Below are 25,331 nucleotides of genomic sequence, written 5' to 3' on the forward strand. Positions count from 1 at the left end.
GCCAGCCAGTGCACATGACAAATGAATACTGGTTACCTCGGCTCAGGCTGGCAGGCCAGGGGGTCAGTAGCTGCAGGGCAGACCTTTACTTTAATTAAACTACCTGTCATCCTGAGCGTCTAAATGTGGAGCCAGTCTGGAATCAAGGCCAGGAAATGACTGTACTTTACCTTCGAGTCTACAACAGGAATGTGGAAATAAAGACACCTAAAATACAAATGTATTTCATGTTCTCCATACTTTTGCACTTCTCTGAACTATATAAAACATATAAAAGCAAAATGGTTTATATGGAGCTCTACCAAATGACCACTAGAGGGCAGCATAGTAACTTGATCACAAACCTTTAATGCTAGTCTGAAAAGGAAAAAAGAGGAGCCATCTTTAATTTAATGGAGAGGGGTGCAGCTATTGTGCAGTGATTCCACTCTATGTCTGCTTTTAAGTTAAAAAGAAAGAAAGACAGAAAATCAATCCAACATTGTGCAGGTCCTTCATCCTAAAACTGCAAACAGCAAATGGACAAATCTTTGATGGCCTGCATTTAAAGTGCATTTCATTACCTGTATGCCTATGCAGCTCCATGGTTACCTGACAAAAGCTTAATGCACTCTAAAACATTCAGTCAGATGTGCAGAGGGCTTGGCTCCACTGGCGGCTGCCTCGCTGTCATTCGTCTCTCTGTCACTGTGATTCCAATCACTGGCATTTTAACAAGATTACTAGGAGCAAGTGGAAGCAATGGAGTACCAGTGTAATGTAATTATCAAGTGATGGAGTGCCTGAAACAGCTGTATTATCACTGGCCAGTCGCTTAACCCCTGTCAACACATGAAGGATCACACCTTCACTCCCTGTGCGATGATGAACAAAGGTTTATCACCATATATGAGCAGAATCTTGGGTTACTGTTTTCATTTGAAATAATGTGCGGGTGGGGTGGATGGGTGAATGTGACATCATAAGTTCAGATGTTTCTGTTTTCTTGTTTTTTTAAAAGAAGAAATAAATAATCAATCAATGTACATACACACACACACACACACACACACACACAAACACGTACTCACTCTTTCAGCCTCAACCTCATGGTCCTGTAGTGTCTCCTGACAACCACATTTCTCTCTTTTGCCACTTCCTTTTTACACAAGTATCCCAGTCTCCATAGCAACTCATCTCAGTTTTAGAAACATGGACAAAAGACACAAGGGGGGAAAAAAGAAGAAAAACAGGCAAGGACATACACAGATAATACATGTAGACACACATGAATCAATAAAACATGCATAAAACTGCACACACTTCACAAACATCACTATTACACAAACACTGTTCACCACTGAGGAAGGATAAACAAAATGCAGGAATAATTTTTTGGATTAGGATTAGAATTTTCCGGATAAGATGATTCAAAGCCGGTCAAAGTATAAGGTTTTCATATGAATGTCATCAAGAGATTTGTTCACCATTCAACTTAATGCTTTAAGATATATTTTTTCTGTTTCATCTTTAGTCTGTGCCTGTATTTATGAAACAGAAAGGATTTTTGGGTTTACTTGAAAAAAGTATTGAGATCATTTACTCTGCTGATCTAGCATTGCACTACTGTTAGACATTGTAAAGTTAGAACAAATTGATGCAGCAGAACCAGAGATGTTGTTTCTTTTTTTCATTCTATCCATTCTTCTTCCTTGTCAAAACCTGGAGCCTATATTACCCACAATGCAGGTCAGTCCCTGACAGTTCGGTTGGAGGTTCAGTTGTGTTATACTAGTAGCGGCTAAGGTAGCCTTGAGCCACTAGCCTCAAGTAGAGATGAGTAACTGGCTACAGAAGTCTGGTAAGCTCACTCCTTTCTTAATCACCAACAACAGTTTTTTTTTTCATCCTTGGTGTCTTCAGTGCCAAGCGACACTGAAGTGACATCACTTGAGGAAATTCATCAGATTTTGTGCAGCTCCCTCTGGAGCCACAAATTTCAGTAGACCTGTAAACAGACCATGATGTTTCAAATCAGTGGAGCATAAGAAGCGATCCCAAATACCGCAAATAAATGTCCTGCATTGAAAATCTGACTCAAGTAGATAACCAAATGTACTTAAAGGATCATTTCAGTATTTTTAAACCCCATTTCAAATATTTTGGTGTGGAAATGACTAGTAGGTACAAAAAGTTTTGGAATCTGTGCATTAGATGGCTTTAGGCAGCCACAAACTGGCTGCCGTGGCTGCAACGTATTCCTTCTGGGCAATTGTGTCTATCAAAATTACATCCACAAAAATGCTTTTTGTAACCACTGACAGGCACAGACCGTTAAACAAGGTGTCTGACAACGTAATGGAAAAGATCCCTATGAGTGACTCCCGGTGACCCCCTTAGTTTTTAACGAGTCTCGCTGAAGGATCATTTTCGCTCTGACATCTTGTGAGAGGTGAGTTGTTGCAAGATGCCGGTAGAAACGAGGGAGAGGAGTTTGTTGTCTATGTGGAGGGATCTGCTAGCAAGACTTTATTTCCTAAAGCTACTCCAACACAACAATCCCCAACTCTGACTTGCCTTCCTGCAACAACTTACCTCTTTTCAGAGTGACATTTTTTTTGTACTTTTTGTAGCTACTTGTTATTTTAACACCAAAATATGTGAAAATAGAGCCCAGGTTTAAAAATACAGAGATTATCATTTAAAGTATCAAAAGTGAAATTACTTATCATGCAGAATACCTCCTGTCAGTGTTATGTTATTGGATAATTAGTATTGTTGCAATTACATATAAGCAGTACTTTGTTACTGGGTAATACCTTAGTTTAAGTCTCCTAATGTAGAATTTATGAGCTCTATATAAATTTAATAAATGGTTTATAACATATTAACATGTATTAGATATGAACATATGTATATATATATATATATATATATATATATATATATATACCGTTTTTGTTAATGTACAGTATCTGTCAACAAATATGAATTCTCTATGAAGACATTTTTTATACTGTCAACTTCACCAGTCCCCATTCATGGGCACCCAACAAGAGGAGTTATAGTTGTTGACAAATACATTATTGAAGACTTATATCTGCTTACAACTACTGTATAGTGTGTTAAAATCAATATATTCCATGTTTATATACTGCTGTAAAAGTTAAACGGGTGACTTAGGCTTTAATAATGCTGCATTATAAACTGATGGGTAGTTAAATCAATAAAAATGCATCATTTTATGAACTCATATGTTTTGTTTGTAAAGTCTTAATCTGAAAAGTAACTACAACTGTCAAATGAATGCAGTGGAGGAAAAAAAGTAGAATATTTCCCTCTGAAATCTGACTTGTTGAAGCCCCTGAAACAAAAACTTTATGAGTGTGTGTGTGTGTGTGTGGTTTAAAACTTAAATACCAAGCTGAGGAACTGAGCAGAAGGGAGAAAGACTGACAGATGGACAGAGAGAGCGAGGGAATGAAGAAAAACCTTGCCCCTCTGTGGAGCAGTTGATTGACAGATTTGCTGTGTGTGTACACGTTTATTGTGCAGCAGCGGTCAGGGCAGTGTGAAGGGAACACCACTAAAATCAGCTTGTTTGTGTAGTCAGGAGCGTAGGTACAGAGCAGAGTCTGAACATAAGCCGCGTTTGATACGTCAATCACGGAAGCTCACTGTCTGTATTGCCAATTCTGCTAGAGTCTTTCAGAGATTATGTCCAGCCAGTGTGTGTCTGTGCAGTGTTTTTGTACTACTTTGTGTAGAAAAAAACTTTTCAGAGATGGACAGTGTCCGATCGGTGTGTGTGACTCATCTGATATAGCCTATCATTCAGATGTAGCATCTCTGCAGTGTCTGAGTCACCATGCAGCAGTGACAGAGTGAGGAAGAGCACCAGGGAGGGAGAGAGAGCGAAAGGAAAAGAGCATAACAAAGGAAGCTGATATGATGAAAGAAAGATCATGACATTAGCTTATCCTTTTCATCTGACTCTTTTCTGCAGCCTTCACTTCACCTGCTTGAGTCTGACGTTATCTAGTCGTATGATTGATATAGTGTCAATCTTGAAGGTGTTTTAAAATTTAAACAGAACTGTCAGCATTTGGTTTAATCTCTAATAGTCAGTAACAAATGATGTTGTAAAGTGGGGTCCTATAGGAGTTTTTTTTTTTTAACATTTCTTTAAAATATTTACAGTAGAATATTTCTGTTTATGTGGAGAAAATTAGACAAATAGAGAGTGCAGAACACAGTTAAATATTTCTGATTTCAATCATGTTTTTCTCTGGCTGAGGAGCATTTACACGTTAATCTGATTTACTATTTTCTGGCAAATCAATCACTCAATAAAAATACAATCCAAACTAGTGTAATTTCACCGCGATTTAAAACTAATGGGAGTTGTAGCTTTAGCTCTCTGTTTTCATGTAAAAATAAAGCTGCACATTTTTTCCCTTTCCCTTTCATCTTTCCAAAGCAAATGTCAGAGGCAGCTTCTCCTGTGTGTTACCCTATTTGCTTATTGTCTGTCCCTTTTCTTCCACACACTCGTCCCAAGGTGTCGCCTGTCGCAGGCTCAGCTCTTAAAGGCGCCGTGCATCAATATTTTATCACTGCAACGATGCAAAAAAAGAAAAATCTATTAGATGAATGCAAATAAGTGCTGTTAAGTTCTCATTAAAAATGGCTGCAGGAAGTCAACAACAAAGAGTGAAGAGAACGGCCACTTGGATTCTGCAGTTGTTTTCAATTGAGGAGCTGTAGTGTGTGGTTGCTGCTGTGAATGGAGAGTAATTGCCTGCAATTGCAAAGCAGTTTCTAACCCTAATGGGTAAATTGCAGGGTGTAAAAATGGGCTTGCTGTTGTGTCATTCTTACTGGCAATTACAACAAATGGTTTAATACGAGATGATGAAAGGCCTGTGTTTTTTAAGATGAAGATTATTTAACAAGTGTTTTTGTGGGGGTTGTGATTATGTAACACGAGTTGTAGGAAATTGATTCATGGTGGTCAGCCCCAACAGTGATGAGATTGTACTGAGCCGTCTCTCTAAACGCAGAACAAAAGGGCAGGCGATGATAGTGTCGTCCTTGTCCTTGTGTAATCCCTCTGCTTTGAGACCTCTCTATCAGATGTGTCACATCACTGTAACTAATGAAATTAGGTGGACAAGTATTGTTGACAGCATGAAATCAATAAAGCATCAAAGGAAGTGTTTGTCTGTGAGTGTGTGTGGTGTACCTCTATAGAATGAGTTTATGTAGGAGTGTTTGGTTTTCCTTTTTTTATTAGTATAAATTCCAAGTTGGTCAACAATGTCACAATTACAAAAGGCGAACAAAGTCATGACGATTGCTGTTGTATTTTATATGCTCCTGTAGCACTGCCTCTTTCTGTTATATGTTTCCTCCAATCCCATTAGACATGAAGCCCCCCCACTCCCCCCACACATCTCTCACTTTTTAATGAGATTTAGAGTGTGTGTGTCACCCCACTGTGAAGCCATCGGTGACAGGCAAGAGGACAAAAGGAGGCCTGATGCTTGGGTTTTGGGAAATACCCCCCTTCTAACCACACACATCTACCGCTAGCTCCCATCTGGTGTTAGGGCATTAAGAGGCAAGGCTAAATATGGAATTACTGGCACACACGTGCGCATGTCCATCCAAAGACACGCACACATATACACAATCCAGGTGCCTTAGCTGCATTAATTCAGAGAAGAGACTCTCTCCCCTTACGCCCCATGTTCCTAATGTTCTTATCGTCTATTCAGCATCAACTTGCACTGTGCACTTTGATTTTTGTCTCTTTTCCAAATATCTAACAATCAAAACACAATAGGAAAACTGCAGAAGAGAAAATAAAGCAAAAGTCACTTTTGTTTGTATAAAAACTCAAATAAAGCCAACAAACAATAAATTAGTTTCAAACTTCAATTTGAAACCTTCTTCCTTGCATCCCTCCAAGATATCAAATGTATGTTTTACTTTACTAATAATGGAGGAATCTATGATCAAACCAGCAGAATCCTTGAAGTATTTTAGGACCAATTAGTAAAAGTATTAAGTAAAGCGTATTTAATATAGCACCTTTCACAGAGCAAAGTCACAATGTGCGCACGTGCTTGTGATTCATCCTCTTGAAAGGAAAACTATTATATATTTTTTTTCTGACTTTTTCTTGGAATTGCTTCATTTAGAGACTGGTCCAGCACTGAAGGTGGAAAAAGAGAAAGAAAGATTATTATGTCAGTTTGCACATGGACTGTACACATTTATATCTGCAGATGTCTCACATAATCTTGCGTCACACTGTCCTGTTTTGAGCGTCTTTGCATGTCTCTCTGTCTCTCTCTGTCTGTGTGTGTGTGTGATCTTGAAGGAGGCCCGATGAAGGAGAGTGCCTCGCTCCCCCTTGACAAGCCTATGACGCACTTCCTGACAAGGTGGTAGGAGGCTGCGTATTAGGAGAGAAGAAGGAGATTGGGGGGGGGGGGGGGGGGGGGGGGGGGGGGGCAGCTAAATATATACCAGCTGTGGTGATAGTGCTGAAGGCTGGCATGTGCAACCAATCATACTTCCTGACTTGTGCAGGAGGAGGATCCTGCTGCTGTTTCGCAAAAAACAATGAGCACTGATCCAGAGCCTGCTGTGTATGTGTTGGGGGGGACTTTGTTACCCAGCAGCATTCAGGTAGAAGTGCAACGTATAGAACAGTATCATTTAAGGTGTGGAATACTACGATGCCATGCTGTATTATATCTGCATCCTGCATATCTATGTACAGCTCAGTGAAGACGCCGGTGGTATTGTTACGCAGTGATCCTTCATTGAGCACCATGGACAGCTCACGTGTGGCTCTATGTGACTGCAGAAAGCAGGAGAGGCTGCAGAAAGTTAAAACTTTTTTTCAACCCCAAAACAAAGATGTTTCTGTGTTTGCAGTTACTTTTAATGATGCAGCTCGTAAAATTACCAATGAGGGATTCAGAAATATTTGAATAATTCATGAGGTTTGGGGAAAAAAAGACTGGGCAATGCAGCAGTCAATGCTTTGTTTGTGATAATAATACTTATCAGTCATACCTAAAGCGATCTTCACGTGTCCTGCTTGATCTCAAGTTGATATCTTATCTAAAGACACTTACTTTTTCATCATCCTCTGACTTGCACAGAGGTGCTGGAGGCTCATTGTGCAAATCAGGAGCTTATTTATGAGCGACATAGGCTCTCAGGGGCCCGAGCACAACATGAGCACAGCCCCCTAAGTCATTAAAGAGTGATTTTGGCATCCACATCCACTCCTCTCACAACCCCGACCTCAACTCCCTTGAGGGTGTAACAGCACCTGCCCCCCACCCACATTTGAACAGCCATTTGAGATGCTGAACATATGTGCACGCATTCTCTCAATTTAGCATCCATGCTGTCAAACGCACACGCCCACATGCTATATTTATATATGTGATGCAAATGCCAACATTAAAACTCAAGAGAACATTTAAAGAGATGCTGGATGATGTGTTTCTTCACAAAGTATTGCATCAACACACAGACACCAAGGCTGATGTTAACTTGCTTTTCTTTCTTGCTTTTTTTTTTTAAACCTTTTTTGGTTTGGAGAGGCAGTGGCAAGTTGTGTGCAATAGGCAGATTGATGGTCACAAAGGGTTATGGGTCACCTCCCTCACTTGCACCAGGAGAGGGTGACGGTTCTGGCTGGTTGACTGTGAGAAAATACCATTTAGCGGTGGCTGGTGACATGTTTATTGAGCCTGTCAAATTAACAAAAGCAATGAGCTGAGCCAGGTCACAATAACACACACACATAAATACATGGACAAAGGTAGAGGGAAAGGGAGCGTGTTGTTAATGCCACCTGATCCAGACGTTGTGCATCCATCAAACACTGATCTCTGTGTCACCTTGGGCTTTTCAGAGCTCCTGCAGAGTTGTTTGACGTCACTGTTGTTAGGAGAGAGAATGTGGTCTGAATGTTACTTCACTAATTCTGCTCTACACCATGCAAGAATCCATGCAAAATGATATAGGTTAAACTACGCCGGAAAGAGAGATGAGCAGACATGCAGATACTCTCCAGTACATAGAATTTCAAAGCAAACTCAGTTTTAGGTGAGCACAGGGAAACTTTTCCTCCTACTGCCAAGTGAACATCAAAGTGAAGTAACAATAAGCAGAAGACATTTTTGAGTGGAGGAGGGCTTTACTATTTCATCATTGCTCAAAACCAGGACAACAGTAGCTATATAAAGTTAAATAGGATTCTGGCCTACTTGAAGCAACACTGACCCAAAGATATTTTCTAGAATAAAGGTCTATTGTTTTGTGTCAGCCCCGATATCAACAACACATAGCTGCCAAATCTAAAACATGGCACGTTTTCCTGACGAAGGAGCACATTGGGGTTAGATATCATTTTTAGGTTAAAGTCATTTTTTTTTCTATGTGTCATGACATAGTAGATGTTTTTGTTTTAGTGACCAGCTAACCCTAATCAGGCATTAAAGACCTAACAAAGGCCATGTCTCTCTTTAAAAGAAGACCGTAACCTTAATGAGACAGACTGAAAGGAACCGGCTCAGGTGTACTGTTTTGTTTTGTTGTACTGTATCTCCTCTGATCATCATCTGTAAGATCCGCAATAACACCTCCAAATGGCTATGTAAGTGCTCCTCCTCCCTCCCATCTCCATTAAGAGGTTAGAACAGTCAATAGGTCCAGCTGAACACTGGGGACTGACCCTATTGATTTCACCAACGGGGAAGGACGGCGTCCATTAACTGTGCACTTTCTGTGGCCTTGGTGGAACAGCTTAAACTCACTCTGCTAAAACCCTGACTGTATTACCCACTGATCCTATGTTGTTTTTTTTAAGTAAATTAAATTTTATTGATTTTATTTTTATTTATTGCTTTCAAAATAAGTATACCTAATATTTATGTTTATATTAATGTCTTGATTAGTTAACAGTGAAAAATATTCTGCAGAAAAACGTATATTGTATGTTGTGAATTTACCCGACACGTACAACCAATCACATTACATAACAAATATCATTTATGAAGTTTCTATTTTATTCTGTTTCCATTGTCAAAATTTACCACAGGGGAACAAAATGCAATGACATTTTGGCTATTCTTTCTTTAGTGTGCAATGTGTTTGAATTAAATTAATTCAAACATTTAATTAAATTTAATTAAAATAAAATAGCAGAATGTCATTAGATCACTCAGAGAGTTATTATCTCCATTGCAAATACACTCTACTATTCTTAATGGTGAGTGTTAGCTGTTTTTTTAATTAGTGGAGTGGTCTTTTTCTTTGGAGCCTTAAAGATGCAAAACATAATCAAGTCCAACGTTCCAAGCATTTTCAGAATCAAATATTTCCCTCAGAAGAGATTAAATGAGAGTGTATGTTGGACCTACAGGCATCAGATGACCAGAAACATGACTCCATCCATCCATCCATCCATCCATCATCAACCGCTTATCCTGTGTACAGGGTTGTGGGGGGCTGGAGCCACACATAGACAAACAACCAGTCACACTCACACCTAAGGACAATTTAGGATCACCAATCAACCTAGTCTTTGGACGGTGGGAGGAAGCCGGAGCACCCGGAGAGAACCCACGCAGACATGGGGAGAACATGCAAATTCCACACAGAAAGACCAAGGCAACTGGGGTTTGAACCAGTGTCACTGCACAAGAGTTAAAAGAGTTATTGCAGGTTTAACACAAACTTGTGTTATTAGCAAACATATGCATATAACATGGAAAATGTAGTGATGGTAAGTAGAAGTTTCTGTATGATATTCTTCAACACTGTTTGTCTTGTTTCATTACTTGTTTTCATTTGTTATTATTAGTACAAACACTCAGGACACACAGCTTTGTTTGCTTTTTTTTTATCAAAACAGGATATAGATTATTTCATTTAGACATCAACAAACCTCTCAATTTACACAGCAACAGAAGCCATAGAATCACACTGTAACTTCAGAGGCACAAAAACAGGAAACGTTTTACTACTTCAGGTTGCACATTTGTCATTTTTGAAAATGTAGAATCGCCTGTTTAGGTTTTATCCTTAACGTCAATGAATATTGTGACAGTGAAATCAGGCTCATACAGGGAAAGGAGGAGGTACATGTGGTTAAGTAGGGCAACAAGGGTCCAGCCACCGAATGAAGAACATTAATCAAACTAAAAAGAAGGGGGTGGGACAGCACACAGTCCCATGTGGAACACACCAAAACAAAAACAGAAACATGAAGAGCACCCGCCTCTAGGACGGAGCTCGTTTTATCATTCTCATCTGGTGAGCAGCCCCGTCACAAACTCCTTGCACTTGCTTGTTGTCAAAGATGTTTGTGTTGGACTCTATTACTATATTTTCATACACATATTTATGTTTTTTTCTTTACAATTGTGTTTTTTTCTACATTTGTTATCACAAAAAAACACAACTTTTACCCAAATGCATAAAAACGGTTACATAATGACTGTTCATGACATTTGACCAGAACTGTTACTATGGACTTATTGCTTTGTACACTGAGTAATGTTTTGGTGCCACCAGCACACTGGGGGTGTCCTTACTCTGGAACCTTGCTGCTGATGGTTCTGTACTCCTTTAAAAATGTTTGACTTACAGCTAAAACCCAGCTCTGCTTTTCAGCTTTGGTTGATTGTGCAAAGAAATTGAAGCATCAGTAACAGTTTCTGAGACACAGACAAATAAGTTTGAAAGAAAAGGAAACCCCCCAAAAATGGACATACTACAAAGTCACTTTCCATGCATAAATACACATCCACACACATATACATTGTGAAGTGCACACACGTGACAAATTAAATAAAATTGGCCCTCTTCAAACCTTGTCAGAGTGCAGAATGAGAACAAAACAAATTCTTTTCAGGAGCCTAAAACACATTTCATTACCAGACTCCCATAAATAAAGACACAGGTACATTAACAAAATATCTCACTTCCATTCTGCAATGGAAATGTCCAAGTTTGTCCAAATTGCACATATGTGTGATAGCCCCTCCTGTTGTGTCTTCTCTATAATTGGAAATATAAATGTCCTGTTTTGGTGAACTTTATGCAAAGTAGAGATAAATGTAAACACTCAAATACTTGATTGGGAATCTTCAATTCAACTTCTATAGTGTCATTTGACATTTTAAACTCATTTTAAAAAAGAGTCTTTCTCAATCAGCTTCTTGCTTTAAACAATGGGATCCTGCATGGACACTTACGTTTAAGTCAAAACAGGTTTGGTATTTTATATGACAGATTGCTGTATTTCTTCTTTTTGTGTGCATTTGAAGTGCGTGGGGCTCAGCTGCAAAAAGATTTTGTATCTTATGTATATTATGTAATTCCATGCACCAGCCAGAATTTGGCAACATTTGAATCAGAGTCAGATGTTTGGTGCCTGTCAATAAAATCTGATTAATAATAAATATAATAAAGTATATCTCATACTGCTTTTGACTCGTCTTTGCATTGCACAAACCCTTCACAAGGCATTAATCTCTTGATCTAACAATGACTAAATTGAATCTATAAACTCTCATACATGTTTACTCTTTTAGCTCTGTCATATCTCATGTTTTATTTAAGACAAATCTTTCAACAATGCACTGGTACAACTACACTTTTAGCGGCTGTATAGTAGTATGATAATGAGAATGGCTTTACTCCTCCACTACACTGCTGAGATGTGACAGGTTGCTAATAGTTCAAATGAAACGCTCAACTGCAGAGGTACCGAGTTGCAAAATGGATCACACGTAGCAAACATTTGACAAACATTTTTACCTTTTATGCAAGTGTAACCAAACAGTCATCACAAATCGTTATGCCACGTCGTCAAATCTTTACACTAGGTCACTTACATTGTGAAGGACTTTTACACACACAGAAGCCGGTGATAGGGAAACAAAAATCATCAAGTGCATTAAAAGGACACACTACTCTGAGTGCATTCAGGAGAGATACAGTACAATCTATATCAGAGTATCTAGTTTCTGTTTACAATGCTGTGCAGTGACATATTTATACACTGTAATGGCTGGCTTGTAGGACATTGTATTGTAACAGTTAATTTGATAAATAAGGGGTCAGTTCTGATGGGCAGCTTCTATGTAACCCTACAGGCTTCAGTGTGGTCAGGAAGCCTAGGTTGATGGGATGATAATGTTCACATTTACGCACAATTGCACTCCAAATAAATATATCTATTATCGATATGCATAATAATACATTTACGGACTGCCAATTTGATATGTGTTACACCTCTATCAATCGAATATCTTTACATTTTTAGACATTTTAGTAATCTTTTACATTAAGTTAATAATTTTTTAGATTTACTTTTAAAATTTGTGCAAATAATACAACAATGGATTGTAGTTTTTCTTGTTTATCATTTGTTATTTGATATTTTTCTTGACTAAGCTGATGCACACTCAAAAAAACAAGTCTACTCGTGTCGGTGAATGTATGTTTGGTCTAGGAGTATCCCTCATCCTGCCTGTATCCGTAGCCTCCGCCCTGTGCTTCTTCCTGGACGTACTCCTCCGTCTTCTCCCAGCCTGTAGCCCAGCCTCCATTCACCTGTGTGGTTGCACCGTACGACTTAGCCGGACCTCCAAAGGCACCATAACTTTGAGTGATGTCGCCCGTCTCTTCTGCCAGCTCGTCCTCTTCTATGAAGCCACACTTCTCCTCGCTGGTCAGTTCCGGGTCGGCCCACGGCTGCTTTTCTCCCGACGCAAAGATCCCATAGAAGATCACACCCCCATAATGCACCATGGAGGCAATCAGGAACACATACTGCCACTCCTCTCGAGTCTGAAAAGGACAGAACAGCAGAAAAACAAAAAGTTGTTTTTACCTTAAAGGCAACTACAGATGTTTTACAGATTTTCTTATTGTCAGAAAATCCTGTGAAAATAATTAAAATACAATTATAAACATATCCTACTTAGAAGTATGGTCTGGCTGTGTTGTTGTCCAAAAACTATTCAAATTGGGTTACATGAGTCTTGGGATTGACTATTTTACCAAACGTGAATATCATATAATGTAGCTTCAATAAAGAGTTGGAACAAGCTGATACAGAATATATATATACTGTATATACTTATACTTACATACAATGTGAGATTACAAGAAGAGGCAGTGCTCTATGACAAGTATAACATCTGTACTAATAATTAATCTAGCAATAAGGTCATTTTTATGTACAGTATTTGCCAACAATTAAAACTTTTCCTATAGTATTACATTGCATACATATTAACATTGCATAACTGTACTTTCATCACTTCCCAGGAAACTCAACAAACGTAACCTATTGGCCTCAGGTGAAGATACCAACGATGGTCGTTCAGTCTTGGCCACAGGTAGTCTTAACGACTGTAACGACTGTCGTCACAGCAACAAGGAACACTAACGAACCAGCGGTATCGATGACCCGGGCCAACGACCCCACTGAGGTTAAATAGCTGAGTTTCCCTGCCAGTCAGTCAGAACTGAAGAAGTCCTTTGGATGAGGGACGAAACGTCTTCCAGTATCTTCAACCAAGTCCAGTTGCCCTTGATTTTAACCTTCGTTGGATAACTATGACCTGGATGACTGAGAATCTTCATAGACATTGCATAACTGTGTTTTGCTATATTGTCATTCACCTGTTCATAACTCAACCTCCACTTATGGATGATACACAGGAGGAGTTATAGTTGTTGACAAGTGCATTAATGTAAAAAAAAAACTGTTAGAAATGTTTTCATGTGTTATAAAGCATTTATTACATGTTTACTCTACCACTTATGAAAATAAATGGTTGCCAACTTATTTAGGTCTTCTTTAAGACACACGTGAAACAAGAGGATCTTTATCACCAAAGCCCTTACCTTGTTCTTTGTCATCGTACCAACAATCAGTGGGCACACCATCCCAGACAGAGTACCCACACCGTTAGAGATGCCCATTAAGATACTGGCATAGCGTGGAGCGATGTCCAGGTGATTGACATTAAAGCCTGATGAAGCACAAAAAGAAAATGTAAAATTGTATTATTGTTGATAAATTTTACCTTTGTGAATTTTGACAATGTCGGGCAACCAGATTCAAATGCCAAATTGAGGAAAACACTGTGACATTATGTATCAAGTAATAACAGGAGGAAGTAACAGAAGCAGGACTCTGTTGTGGATAAAAGCAGCACAAATAGTGACCATCTTGCTTCAGAAATGGGCGGCTACTCGCCCCACATCCACCTCCTCCCCCACTCTGGCTGGCTGAATGAATCAGTGTCCTCGCGAGCTACCTCACACTGCCTGCCTGGCAAATCCCCCGGGACCGCAATAGTGCTGAATTATTAAACGCTCTACGAGAAACCTCAAGAACAACAGGCAAGAAACTGATTTTGCACACAGTCACAGACCTCTGCGTCCTCTGTAACTAAGCATAAACGGGAAAGCTTTGTTGAATTAATTGCAGAAAAAAGCTGAAATATTCATTTTGCCAGCCAGTGAAAAAAGTGTTAAATAATATCTGAAATCTGATGTCTTAAGGAAGTCCTTATGTTGATTATATTGATTAAGCTCGCTGGTGGTGTTATTTTGGTGTTGCAAATACAATTTGAAAAAAAAAAAAAATAACATTCAGTACTGGATCCATCTGTCACATCATATCCAATAACAGCAACCATATAATTGATTGGGATGTTGACAAGATTGTATGTAATTGCCAATGTTTATTATAATATCTTATAATCTCCACACTAGCTGCCGGTCTACACAGAACATATAAACTAACAATCTCATCTTATCATCAAAGGAAATGGTTATATTCACCACTTTGTACATTAACCCAGACAATACAACATGGCTTCACTATATATAGACAGATATACAGTAGTTGGTAGTTGCACTCGTTCACTACAACTCAAACTTGTGGTCTAGCATAACTTCATTACCCCTTTAGTGAAATTATATAAAAAGGGAAAAACTACTCCCATTTTCAGATTAACGGCCAGAGTATTAGTGCAAGTTTACACTAGAAGTACGGGCTGCTATTAACTCCTAAATTAAACAAATAGTTTGATATTTTAGATAATATGCTAATATTATATTAGATAGATAATATGCTTGCTCTCTCTCAGATGAGAATATCTGCAGGGTGAATATGAAGATACATCCAGGAGAAAGTTAGCTTAGCTTAGCTTAACGACTGGGATTCGAGGAAAATAGCTACCCTGGCGCTGTACAAAGGTCCAAAGGTCTTCTTGCACCCAACCAAGAAACAGTTCGACACATAACCACCTGTAAAACCACAACTTGTTGCTTTACTCTTTGGTTTTGTAGTAATTCAATAAAGGACACATGTTAATTAGTGAGCTTTAGAGATACTGGTAATTTTGACACCATTGGAAAGAGCTAGCTGTTTCCCCATTTCCAGTCTTTGTACTAAGCTACACTAACCATCTCCTTCTTCTTCTTCTGCTTCATATTTAGCATATAAGTATGAGAGTGGTATCAATCTTCTCATGTAATGCTCAGTAAGAAAGCAAATAAGCTAAATTCCCAAAAATATGGAACATTTCCTCTAACTATACTTTCAATTTCATAAAACTTTCTTTACAATAGAATGGCTCATTTTGAAAATTGTGTCAAGAAACAATACAGTAGCACCAACAGCTGTTGATGTGAAAGGTATTCTATTCACGTATTCCCTTCAAATGAGGCACCAAGGCCTCACTACATTACAGTGATGACATCATTTTAATTACAGTATATCATATCTTGAATTGTACCTAAATTATATTCTGATTGAGCTCAAAGTGTGTTTTACTTGTACTAACCTGATATAGCAAATCCACTGAAGCCCACTGCCAGCACCAGGAAAGAAATTGCCACCCCTTTGCTGTGGGAATATCCTACCACCAGCAGCAATGTGGCTTCCATGCCAAATCCTAACCGAGACAGACAGCAGGTCATACACACACACACACAAAGCCCAGGCTGTTGGTCATTACAGTGCCAATTGAATTAAGCATGATACATGGTCTGCACTCAATTACATAAGTGACAGAAATGAAATCAATTCACAGTCACAGTCAGCGAGTCAACTTGTGTATACTTATTGAACAGATAGATTTTTACAAAATATAAACAGAACCATCTCTTCTGGCAGTGAAGGACAACTAAAAAAAAAGAGCAGAATGGATCTAACACCATAAAAGTAACACCCGGTCGCTGTGCAGGGAGAGGTGTGGAAAATGATATTTCATCCTCGGTTCAGACTTCTCACCTCCACAGTTCATGATTTTCCTGACAGTGGTGGTTGTCATGATGTTCCTGCTGCGTAGGTAGTCGGCCAGCTGGCCACCGATGGGCACAATGATGGTCATCACCAAATGGGGCAGGGCAGACAGCATGCCCACCTACAACCACATACAGAAAAAAACATCAAATCAGCTGCAGCATGATATGGCAGCACAATAAATGTATTATGCCTCTTGAGGAAATACATACTTAATTTAGAGTTACAACCAACAAGTGCAGTGTTAGTCGAAAGTAGTGTACACACCATGGACACAATTTATTTGTTTTAATTGGGAGAATTCCTGAGGGCACTATAGTGGATACTTTTCACACTTAGATAAAAAATAGAGGAAAAGGCAAGTGTTGTGCACTATACAGTAAATAGAGAGAGTGTCTGAGTGTTATTGTCTTAATTATTAACTAATGTGTTTTTTTCTCCAAGCTTCAACTTCTATTGTTGCTTATTTAGTGAAGAATATTTTAAGTATTCAATACTTAAAATTACCTTAACAAAACCCATTAATGTCTCGTGACAGCGGTCACTTTGACAGTGTTTTGTATCGTTTGTGAACTGATGCTGCGATGTCAGTTTATGAGAAAGAACCACAGGCCACCACATTATTTTAATGACTGATTCCAAGAGCAAAAGTATCACATGCTTGGCCCAATGTCTGGCTCTAAAACAGTACTCTGTTCTTTCCCCATAGATTTGAATTGAATCACACTTGTCCACTGATTTGTATTTTAAGCTCACCTTACTTATCTCAAAGCCAAACACTTCCTCAAAGTATGCAGGCTGGCTAATCAGCAGCAGGTAAAATGTCCAGCTCCTGCAGAAGTTGGCCACGATGATTGCATAGACAGGCATAGAGGTGAAGAACTTCTTCCAGGGGGTCTTGAATTTCTGGGATAGATGATCACAAACAAATGACACATGAATATGCATTGCCCGTTTGATATTGCCTCTCTGACAAAAGACAAAAGTTGATGGAAATGGCTGATAAAACTGTAGTTTAGTAAAGTTTTGGTACTTCTAGTTACAACACCAAGGATTGATAAAGCCCTCACCTCCGAAGGACCCATTAGCTTCGCACTCTCTCCAATGCTCTCCTCAATGTAGCAGCGTTCCTCATCAGAGATGGTAGGATGTTCAGCTGGGCTCTCGTAAGACACAAGGACCCAAAACATATACCAGACGATGCCAACACATCCTGCATATGACAGACAGATCACATGTTAGAACTTTAGATAATTATAGATGAAGTACTGTAGCTAATTTTGACCTCAGCAGTAAGTAGTACACACACATAGTGTTTGGCAGCCTGATCTTTACAAAATGCCTGAGAGAATAAAACCCAGACAGGAGGCTAACTGTATTCAGTACAGAGAGAGAGACTGGGGGTTATTTATTGACACACCAAAACATATGTGTGTGTGTGTGTGGGGGGGGGGATCAATACACAGTGTGCCTGGATGAATCCATTTGACTTTCACTGGACACTCTGAGAGTCAAAACCTTTAGGTTTAAACCAAGCTTAAAAACACTTTAGCCAAACATTTTTTGACACATACTGTAGTTACATACTTTTTTTCTGCATATCGCTGCAGAATTGTTCCTCATGTCCCATTCCCCTGTGCTACCACTCATACAGACACACATAGATGTATCACACGCAAGCCCTCATCGATCAATCTTACCATAGACATAAAACACTGAGGACCAGCCTGAGTACTGAACCAGGATCCCAGCCATAGGCATCGCTATCACAGCACCAGCATAAGAGCCTGACAGACAGCAAGATAAGGGGGTCAAAGCTCGGGAGCTCAACACAGTTATATGCAACACATCAATTCTGAACCCAAATTATAAATGCCAATAACAGAAATTGATAGATAGGTATTTACCACAGAACGAGATGGTGGCCAAACGACTCCTTTCCAGTGGAGGAGCCCACTTACTCCAGATGCCATGACAGGCCGGGTAGGTCACTCCCTAAACACACCACACAGCAACAGTCTGCATTAATTCCCGGTAAAGAAACATGCAAAAAAAAAGATAGCTGCAGACTGGAAGTCCATGTTCTTAAGCCTATGATTTTGAGTCTTTATGATACGATATGAACAGTTTGTTTTGGATATTCATGTATATAATGAGAGTGGTCGATACCCCATGTCTGCCATTTCTGGCATCCCAGAATCCAGTAGGGGATTGGTTCCCTCAAGCACAATGATTTAAATCCAACCTACCAATGTGTTAAAATAAATACATAGGTTTGTACAATGAACAAATTATAGATGGGTGCATCAATTAGATTGCACCCATATTTGATGCATCCAACACAGTATTGTTCCAGCAAATACTGGTCTCAAATATTACAAAGGCATTATAATGAGTTTAGTGTAGACAAACAATCTATGAGGGATTACCCTTTTAGATGTGATCATGAACCAACAGACATTTCATATAATAACTAACATGAATTAACATTTTCACCCTTGTAATTAACATGAGCAAACTGCACAGTGCCGTGAGCAAAGAGGACCTGATGAGCTGTTCATGCAGCAGAGCAGCCCTGCAGCTATTAAATGTTCATCAGCCACTAATTTGAACAAACTGCAGTGACGTAAAATGCAATCTGCACAGACTTCATTACAAAATCAGTGCATTGTCACCCGTCTTTAAAAGATTAATTATTTCAATTAATATATTAGACTGTTTTTATTTATTCTCTACAAACTATAATCTAGCCTTCAACAAAGACGCACTACTGATGGAAGAATTATCTATCACCAGCGTTCGACACCATTTGTCCTAAAACATTGAAATGATGAAAATTTTTCAGCCAGACATCCCTTTGTTCTTAGAAATGATCTCATACTTTTACAGATGATGCCCAGTTTTATTTGCACATGTGAGAAATGTAGTATCAGCTTTCTGTATTTTGTACTGTAACAGACTAATTTTAATATGCATAGATTAACTGTGCAGCAGTTAGACATCTGGGTGCCATGTTTCACAAGCCTGGTGACTGATATGCTTTTGCCAGTGTTTTCCTTTTCATCTATCAGTCTACCAGCACTTTTCTGCAGGATACAAGAATACAAGATGTGACTGCAAAAAACAAAAGGAAGCTGGAATGGAAGCTGGAATGTCCCACAAACACTCAACTGTAGTGGACTGGATCAATACAGCTGGTCTCACATTTCCTCTGGTTGAATATTCAGTGCATGTTACAGTCTTTTCTTTGTTTTCTAGTGGAGTAGAACGTGCAGGAAGTCCCTTTGTATAGTGCAGTATTGCAAAAATCCAGCTATTGATAGTAATATCAATAGCTATCAATAATATCATAATAACAGAAAGTCACATCAGTAACCTTCTAGTTCCATTAATATTGAGAATATGTTAATTGTGAAGACATTAGGCCTAAATCCGTCACACACTGCAATTCTTATTAAAAAGAAAGAAAGATTTAAAAATGTTGTGATAGACCTTTAGACATTAACATTCTCTTACCTCCACCAGCCCTTGTAATATCCTGACAAAGATGACACACCCATAATGTACTCGGGCAGCAGAGGGAATGAACATGTTGAGAATCGATGTCAGAACAATAGCTGCTCCAAATACCCTGAAAGTGATAAAGGTGTGTTTTAAAAATAGCTTTTTATATAGCAACTCATAATTATTTCAACTGAACTGAATGTGTGGCATTAACATATTTCAGCTTTGTGCCATTGTGACATGGAGCAGTGCATTGAAACATCACATTAGATGAAATATAACTTTCATTCAGAGGAAAATGTTATAAAATATTATTGGTCTTGGATTTTTTTCAATTAGCTACACGTTTCTAAAAATATCCATGAAACACAATCTCTATACATGAAAGGCCATTAAAAGTCTCTTTGTCTTTATCTCCTTTTGGAAAGAACATGAATCTGTCACATTTAAAACCTGTTGTGTTTAATCATCACTGCACGCACGACGCGGTTCTTAGCCTACGTTTTTTTTGTGTCCTCCGTTCTGATTGGCCCTTCGCCACACCCGCTCCTCCTACGTCAGAAAAATAATGATTTTTTTTCAAGCAGCGACGCCCCATTATCAGTGTAGATAGGTAGGCCGGGTGTCGCTTAGCAACCATTTTCTCTGTCCAAGAAATATGTTTTTTTTTTATGAATGAATGACGTTGCTTGCTTCTGTTTCAATGAGATTGAAATATTTCAATGAGATTGAAATAGAAGCAAACACACTTTTTATTTTTATTTAATTCTTCTTTTTATTTTTTTTTTTTTTACAAAATTTATAGGCTATTAGGCTATAACTTGCTAATTGTCTGTCACTGCTTGTAGAAGAAATAGAAGCAAACACACTTTTTATTTTTATTTCTTTTCTTTTTTTCTTTTTTTTTTTTTTTTACAACATTTATAGGCTATTAGGCTATAGCTTGTCACTGCTTGTTAGAATCTCACACCTTAATGCAGTGTCAATTCATAAAGATTGAACATAGGCTGCAAGGAATCATTAGGACATTATATGTTTCTTCTTTGTTTCGTCCTTAAAGGTTGGAGAAAGGTAGGTTATTTTTAACCGCGAAGGAGCAGCTGCGCGCAAGTGCAGCCAGACGCAGGGAGGGCCGGGGCCATCCATAAACACCGAGCTATTTCTCATTTATGTCACGTTCTACCGCCCCTCTCATCTGCACGCGGGGGGCAAGCCCTAATCCGGTTGAGACTACTGTTGGGCACGAGACCAATTGATTCGATTACATCCTCGTGTCAATCAACAGTGCGAGTAGCAGGATGCAGGAAAATAGGCCTAAACATGTTTTTAAAAGGTGATAGGCCTAGGCTACATTAAAATTAAGCTGCAGCCTAGGCTATTTAACTGACTGTCCTGGTTGCACTCTTTTATAATATTAGGCTAATATTTGGCAATTGTTGTGCCTTTTTATAATTTATAACGTTCATTATAGCGTGCTCAAGATTTAGGCCTCTAATGTTGAGCTATAAGCGGAAGCATTTTGCCTTTATGGTTGTGATAGGCTACCAGTAACGATTAAATTATCAGTTTACAGCGGTGATAAACATCAACATTCAATCCCTAAAAAAAGGCGGCGTGGTATTAATATTATAGTGTATGTAATATAACGTAGCCTAATTGTGATGAGTGAGGAATTGGCAGTGCTCATGAGAATTAAAGCCTTTGGCGACAAGACAGGGTCTGGTATCCACGCCCTGAGAGAGCGATAGATTAGACCCGGGTCCCCCCAGGGAGCTCATTAACAGGTGGCAGAAAGCCCTGACACCGGGAGCTGCAGGCCTGCCAGCCCGGTGCCCTCCCCGCCGCTCTGCATCAAGTCAGAGCAGCTGACTGCCTGCTGCCTTTATGTAGCCCAGTGATACTCAGCCTTTAAATGTGAACTGCTCATCCAATTCATAATTCAGACAAGAACGACAGCATTTTTATGTCTGACTTGGCGGTGTTCTTCACCCCCCCGAAATATATTCCAGTACCCATGTGTTCACTTTCGTTTCCCACGTATTTTAAAAATAGCAAAGACAGGAAACATATACAGAATGAGAGTGATAGGAAACCGGTCACGCCAACTGTTGAGTAATTTAGTTTAATAGGCAAAAAAATCATAATGATTCTCAGCCAAATGAATGTCGTTGTGTTGTTGGTTATTTAAGGTAGCCTCTTTCACGGGGAGTGCCGCCTACCTGTTTGCTGCCAGCCTGGAGGATATATAACCTCCCGGGATTTGTGTCACGATGTAGCCCCAGAAAAAAGATCCGTGAATCATTCCCACCGTTTCTGGATCCCAGTTGAACTTTGCTTTCTGGTGGATAATATGGAAAACGGAATGATGTTGAATGACCACTGTTGGAGGCTACTACATAGCCTATTTAGGCTATCATTCAAGAAACAAACGACAAACATGTAGCCTATTCTCTGAATGAATTGATCTTGAAGGCAGGCCTCTTTACTAAAGACCTGCAACGGTTTATTTCGATCAGATGACATTGATCCAATCACCAAAATCATTCATGTGTCCTGCACTGTCAAGGAAAAACTGCTGAGAAGCTGTGCGGAAACTAAATAGCTGTGTGTGTCGGTTGTAGATTAATTATTTGGCCAACATTTGGCCTAAACGCAAAAACATTAAACGGCTACAGGTCCTATGCGCCCTTTTTGCCTAAATATAAATGAGGCTACTTTGATTTCACATGTTGAGACACATTCTGAAAGATGCATGCGACTTTTATTTTTGCACAAATTTGCCCTTTATGCAAGTAGCAGATCTTTACTTACTTTAGAATAGGTTAAGCGTCACCCGTTACATCTGTACATGATTTAGTCTTCACAAACAGGATATATCCTCATCTCTGTATACAGAGATGCGTATGATCTTTTTAAAATTGCATCATATGTCATCCAAACACTAAATTCTAAACGCAAGCTGAACACAGGTCCATTTCTATAGCGCATTTGTGATTTGGGCATGTTTTAAAATATCGTAGGCCTTTTAAAACATTTCTTATGCACAAATACCCTGTTACATTGTAAAAAGCTCATCAGCTATGACTACTGGGGACCATTCAGGCTTAGTGATTTTCTGGCCTAATATGACAGGCCTTACATATTATCTACGTATCCCATGTGTGAAGGAATTAATAATCTTCCTACTCCTCCCTTTCTTTTTCTTGCTATAATAAGGGTCATGTCTTGTATCTGGATGCGTGCAGTCCGCGTTGGGTATTTATTTTTTTTACGTCAGGAGCTCACGCTGCCGTCGCCACACCTCTTTGATGATGATCTTGCCGTTCTGGTGCATGGTGCTGTTGTTGACCATGCCCACTATGGCCACGCCCAGGTTACACCGGATACCGAAGGAGATGCAGAAGCCCAGGCCGCTCAGGATGGCGATGATGTAGCGGCGGGGCAGACCGAAGCACTTACAGTCGCACAGCGGGGTTTTCTTCTCCGCGGCCTCCCGGGGCCGTCCATCCTCCGTCAGCTCGATCACCTCCCCGGTTTTCTGTCTCCTCTCTATTACCCTGCAACAGTCAGGTGAGGACAGTGTCTAGCAGGTGTCTTCGGATAAAATGTGATCATATGAGATGAGCACCCTACAGAAATCTAAAATTCCCCCTGTAATGAAAAATATTTCTAAGGAGGCCCGTTTGTATTTCCATTTTGAATAGGCTATTTCATGTGTGCAAATCTAAGATTTCTTGTATTTTCAGTCAACAAAAATTCAAGAGGCAATTCTCACAAAAGCACCCAAAATCGACCAGCTGTACGGGTGGTGAGGCCTCTTACTGGAGAAGATTTTTGTCTGTCTCACTGTCAAGGAGTTTCATAATCTATGAAGCTCAAATCAGATGATTTAAGTGACATGAGCAACGGATTAAAACCAAATACGTTCACCTGTATTTGCATTTAAGAAAATTATATGAAAAGGAAATACAAAGTAGCTGAAAATAGGCGAACATGTCCCAGACTGTACCGCATTGCAGCAGCCCGCTCACTTCCACACTCATTAGCATTCACGGCAACGAGCAGTGGCTCCAACCTTCAGACACATGTCTGTGGGCATTCCTATCCACTCCCCCGGAAAGTTACATTTACTCGCCACACTTTGTTTGTCCAAATCCAGGCTGCAAAACGAAATAAAAATCTACACACTTAAACGCCTTTGTCAAACGGATGAAAAATAACGGGGCAAATTACATATGACCGGAAAATAATCAAATAAAATACAAACTGAAGCATAACTTTGCAGTGAAATGCCCGATTTTTAGATAGATTGCGCCTCATAAAGTAGTAGTATAGTTTTTTTCTGAAAAGCCTCATTGAAGCCGAACGTCTCCTGCTCATTAATAGATTTGCTTCAGTTTTTACTGGATTTCTATTTTAAGGGTATACCCACAGGAAATGCACCCAAAATACTTTAAAGACATGAAATATTAATTCATAAGGGAATAATCTAAATATGGCCGAGAGTCTACATTTTTATTCATTCAATTGCAGATGCAGATACTGGCAAGATGTGTTAAGGAAACCCCATAGACATCCTGTCACTTAAAATAGTCAAATTGATAGATTTAAATGAAGAGACACAGATTGGCATCATCTGTGCGTCACTGCCTTTAAATGTATTATGAAATGAGTTATGAATTATAAATGAATCTCGAAAAAATTCACGCGTGGCCTTCACGTCCTCTATAACCTGTCTGCTAATGAGATCCACGTACAGGCCGCATGAGGATGGACTGACAGTGTGCAGGCTTTCATCCAGGTACACACACACACATACACACACACACACACACACATACACGCGCGCGCGCACGCGCGCGCGCACACACGTTTGATTGCGTAATTTTCTTCTCACTTCCAGAGGCGTGACTGGAGATCTGTGTAAGTTGTAAAACAAATGTTCGGTGACCTACACCACCACACTGCTAAAATCAAGCATGCAAACGATCACACTTTAATCCGAGGAAATTGGCACGCGCCAATTAAGATGGGGAGAAAATGCGTGTCCTTACCTGTGCATTTGACCCAGGGCCTTCCCCGCAAATTCCTTCACCCCCGCTGTGGCTCTCGTCTTCACTGACTCCATATCCAGTTTCTATGTGTGGGCCTATTTCTCAATATTATCTTACTGCTTAATCGTCATGTTACGTTGCAGGATGGCCGACTGCAGCGACTAAAAGGAAAACAACAAACGAAGTTATAATAAATCTGAGTCCAGGGAGACGACGGTCCAAAAGAACGAGTCTAATGTTTACACTGAAAATGCTCAAGCGAAAACACCTTCGAGTAAAGAAGGGGAATCAAGCGAGCTGTGCGCCTTCATCCACCACCAGCTCCTCTCCTGCCTCGCGTACGGTAGCCGCGTCAAGTGCCATCACGAGGAAAACAGAAAGGAGCGAAACGGAGAGCCAGCGTCGTAGAGCATTGTGGACCC

At 39.6% G+C, this 25,331-nt stretch overlaps 1 protein-coding gene and 1 long non-coding RNA gene across 2 annotated transcripts; both read right to left on the reverse strand.

Moving 5' to 3' along the window:
• Positions 1 to 328: 328 nt before the first annotated feature.
• Positions 329 to 868, reverse strand: LOC123959421. Its single transcript, XR_006822293.1, has 2 exons — positions 564 to 868; positions 329 to 435 (listed from the first exon to the last, which is right to left on the reverse strand). It is a non-coding gene; the product is annotated as an uncharacterized LOC123959421 (long non-coding RNA).
• An 11,632-nt stretch (positions 869 to 12,500) lies between these two features.
• On the reverse strand, positions 12,501 to 24,983 carry slc17a6b (solute carrier family 17 member 6b). Its single transcript, XM_046032251.1, has 12 exons — positions 24,910 to 24,983; positions 23,157 to 23,412; positions 22,075 to 22,193; positions 19,868 to 19,982; positions 18,259 to 18,346; positions 18,052 to 18,138; positions 17,422 to 17,564; positions 17,108 to 17,257; positions 16,340 to 16,472; positions 15,891 to 16,001; positions 13,939 to 14,066; positions 12,501 to 12,873 (listed from the first exon to the last, which is right to left on the reverse strand). The coding sequence occupies exons 1-12, from the start codon at positions 24,981 to 24,983 to the stop codon at positions 12,532 to 12,534; spliced, it is 1,746 nt and encodes a 581-aa protein (XP_045888207.1). The 3' UTR covers positions 12,501 to 12,531.
• Between the last annotated feature and the right edge of the window lie 348 nt (positions 24,984 to 25,331).

The sequence above is a fragment of the Micropterus dolomieu genome, linkage group LG20 (genome assembly GCF_021292245.1).
Source record: "Micropterus dolomieu isolate WLL.071019.BEF.003 ecotype Adirondacks linkage group LG20, ASM2129224v1, whole genome shotgun sequence".
In the NCBI taxonomy this organism is placed as follows: domain Eukaryota; kingdom Metazoa; phylum Chordata; class Actinopteri; order Centrarchiformes; family Centrarchidae; genus Micropterus; species Micropterus dolomieu.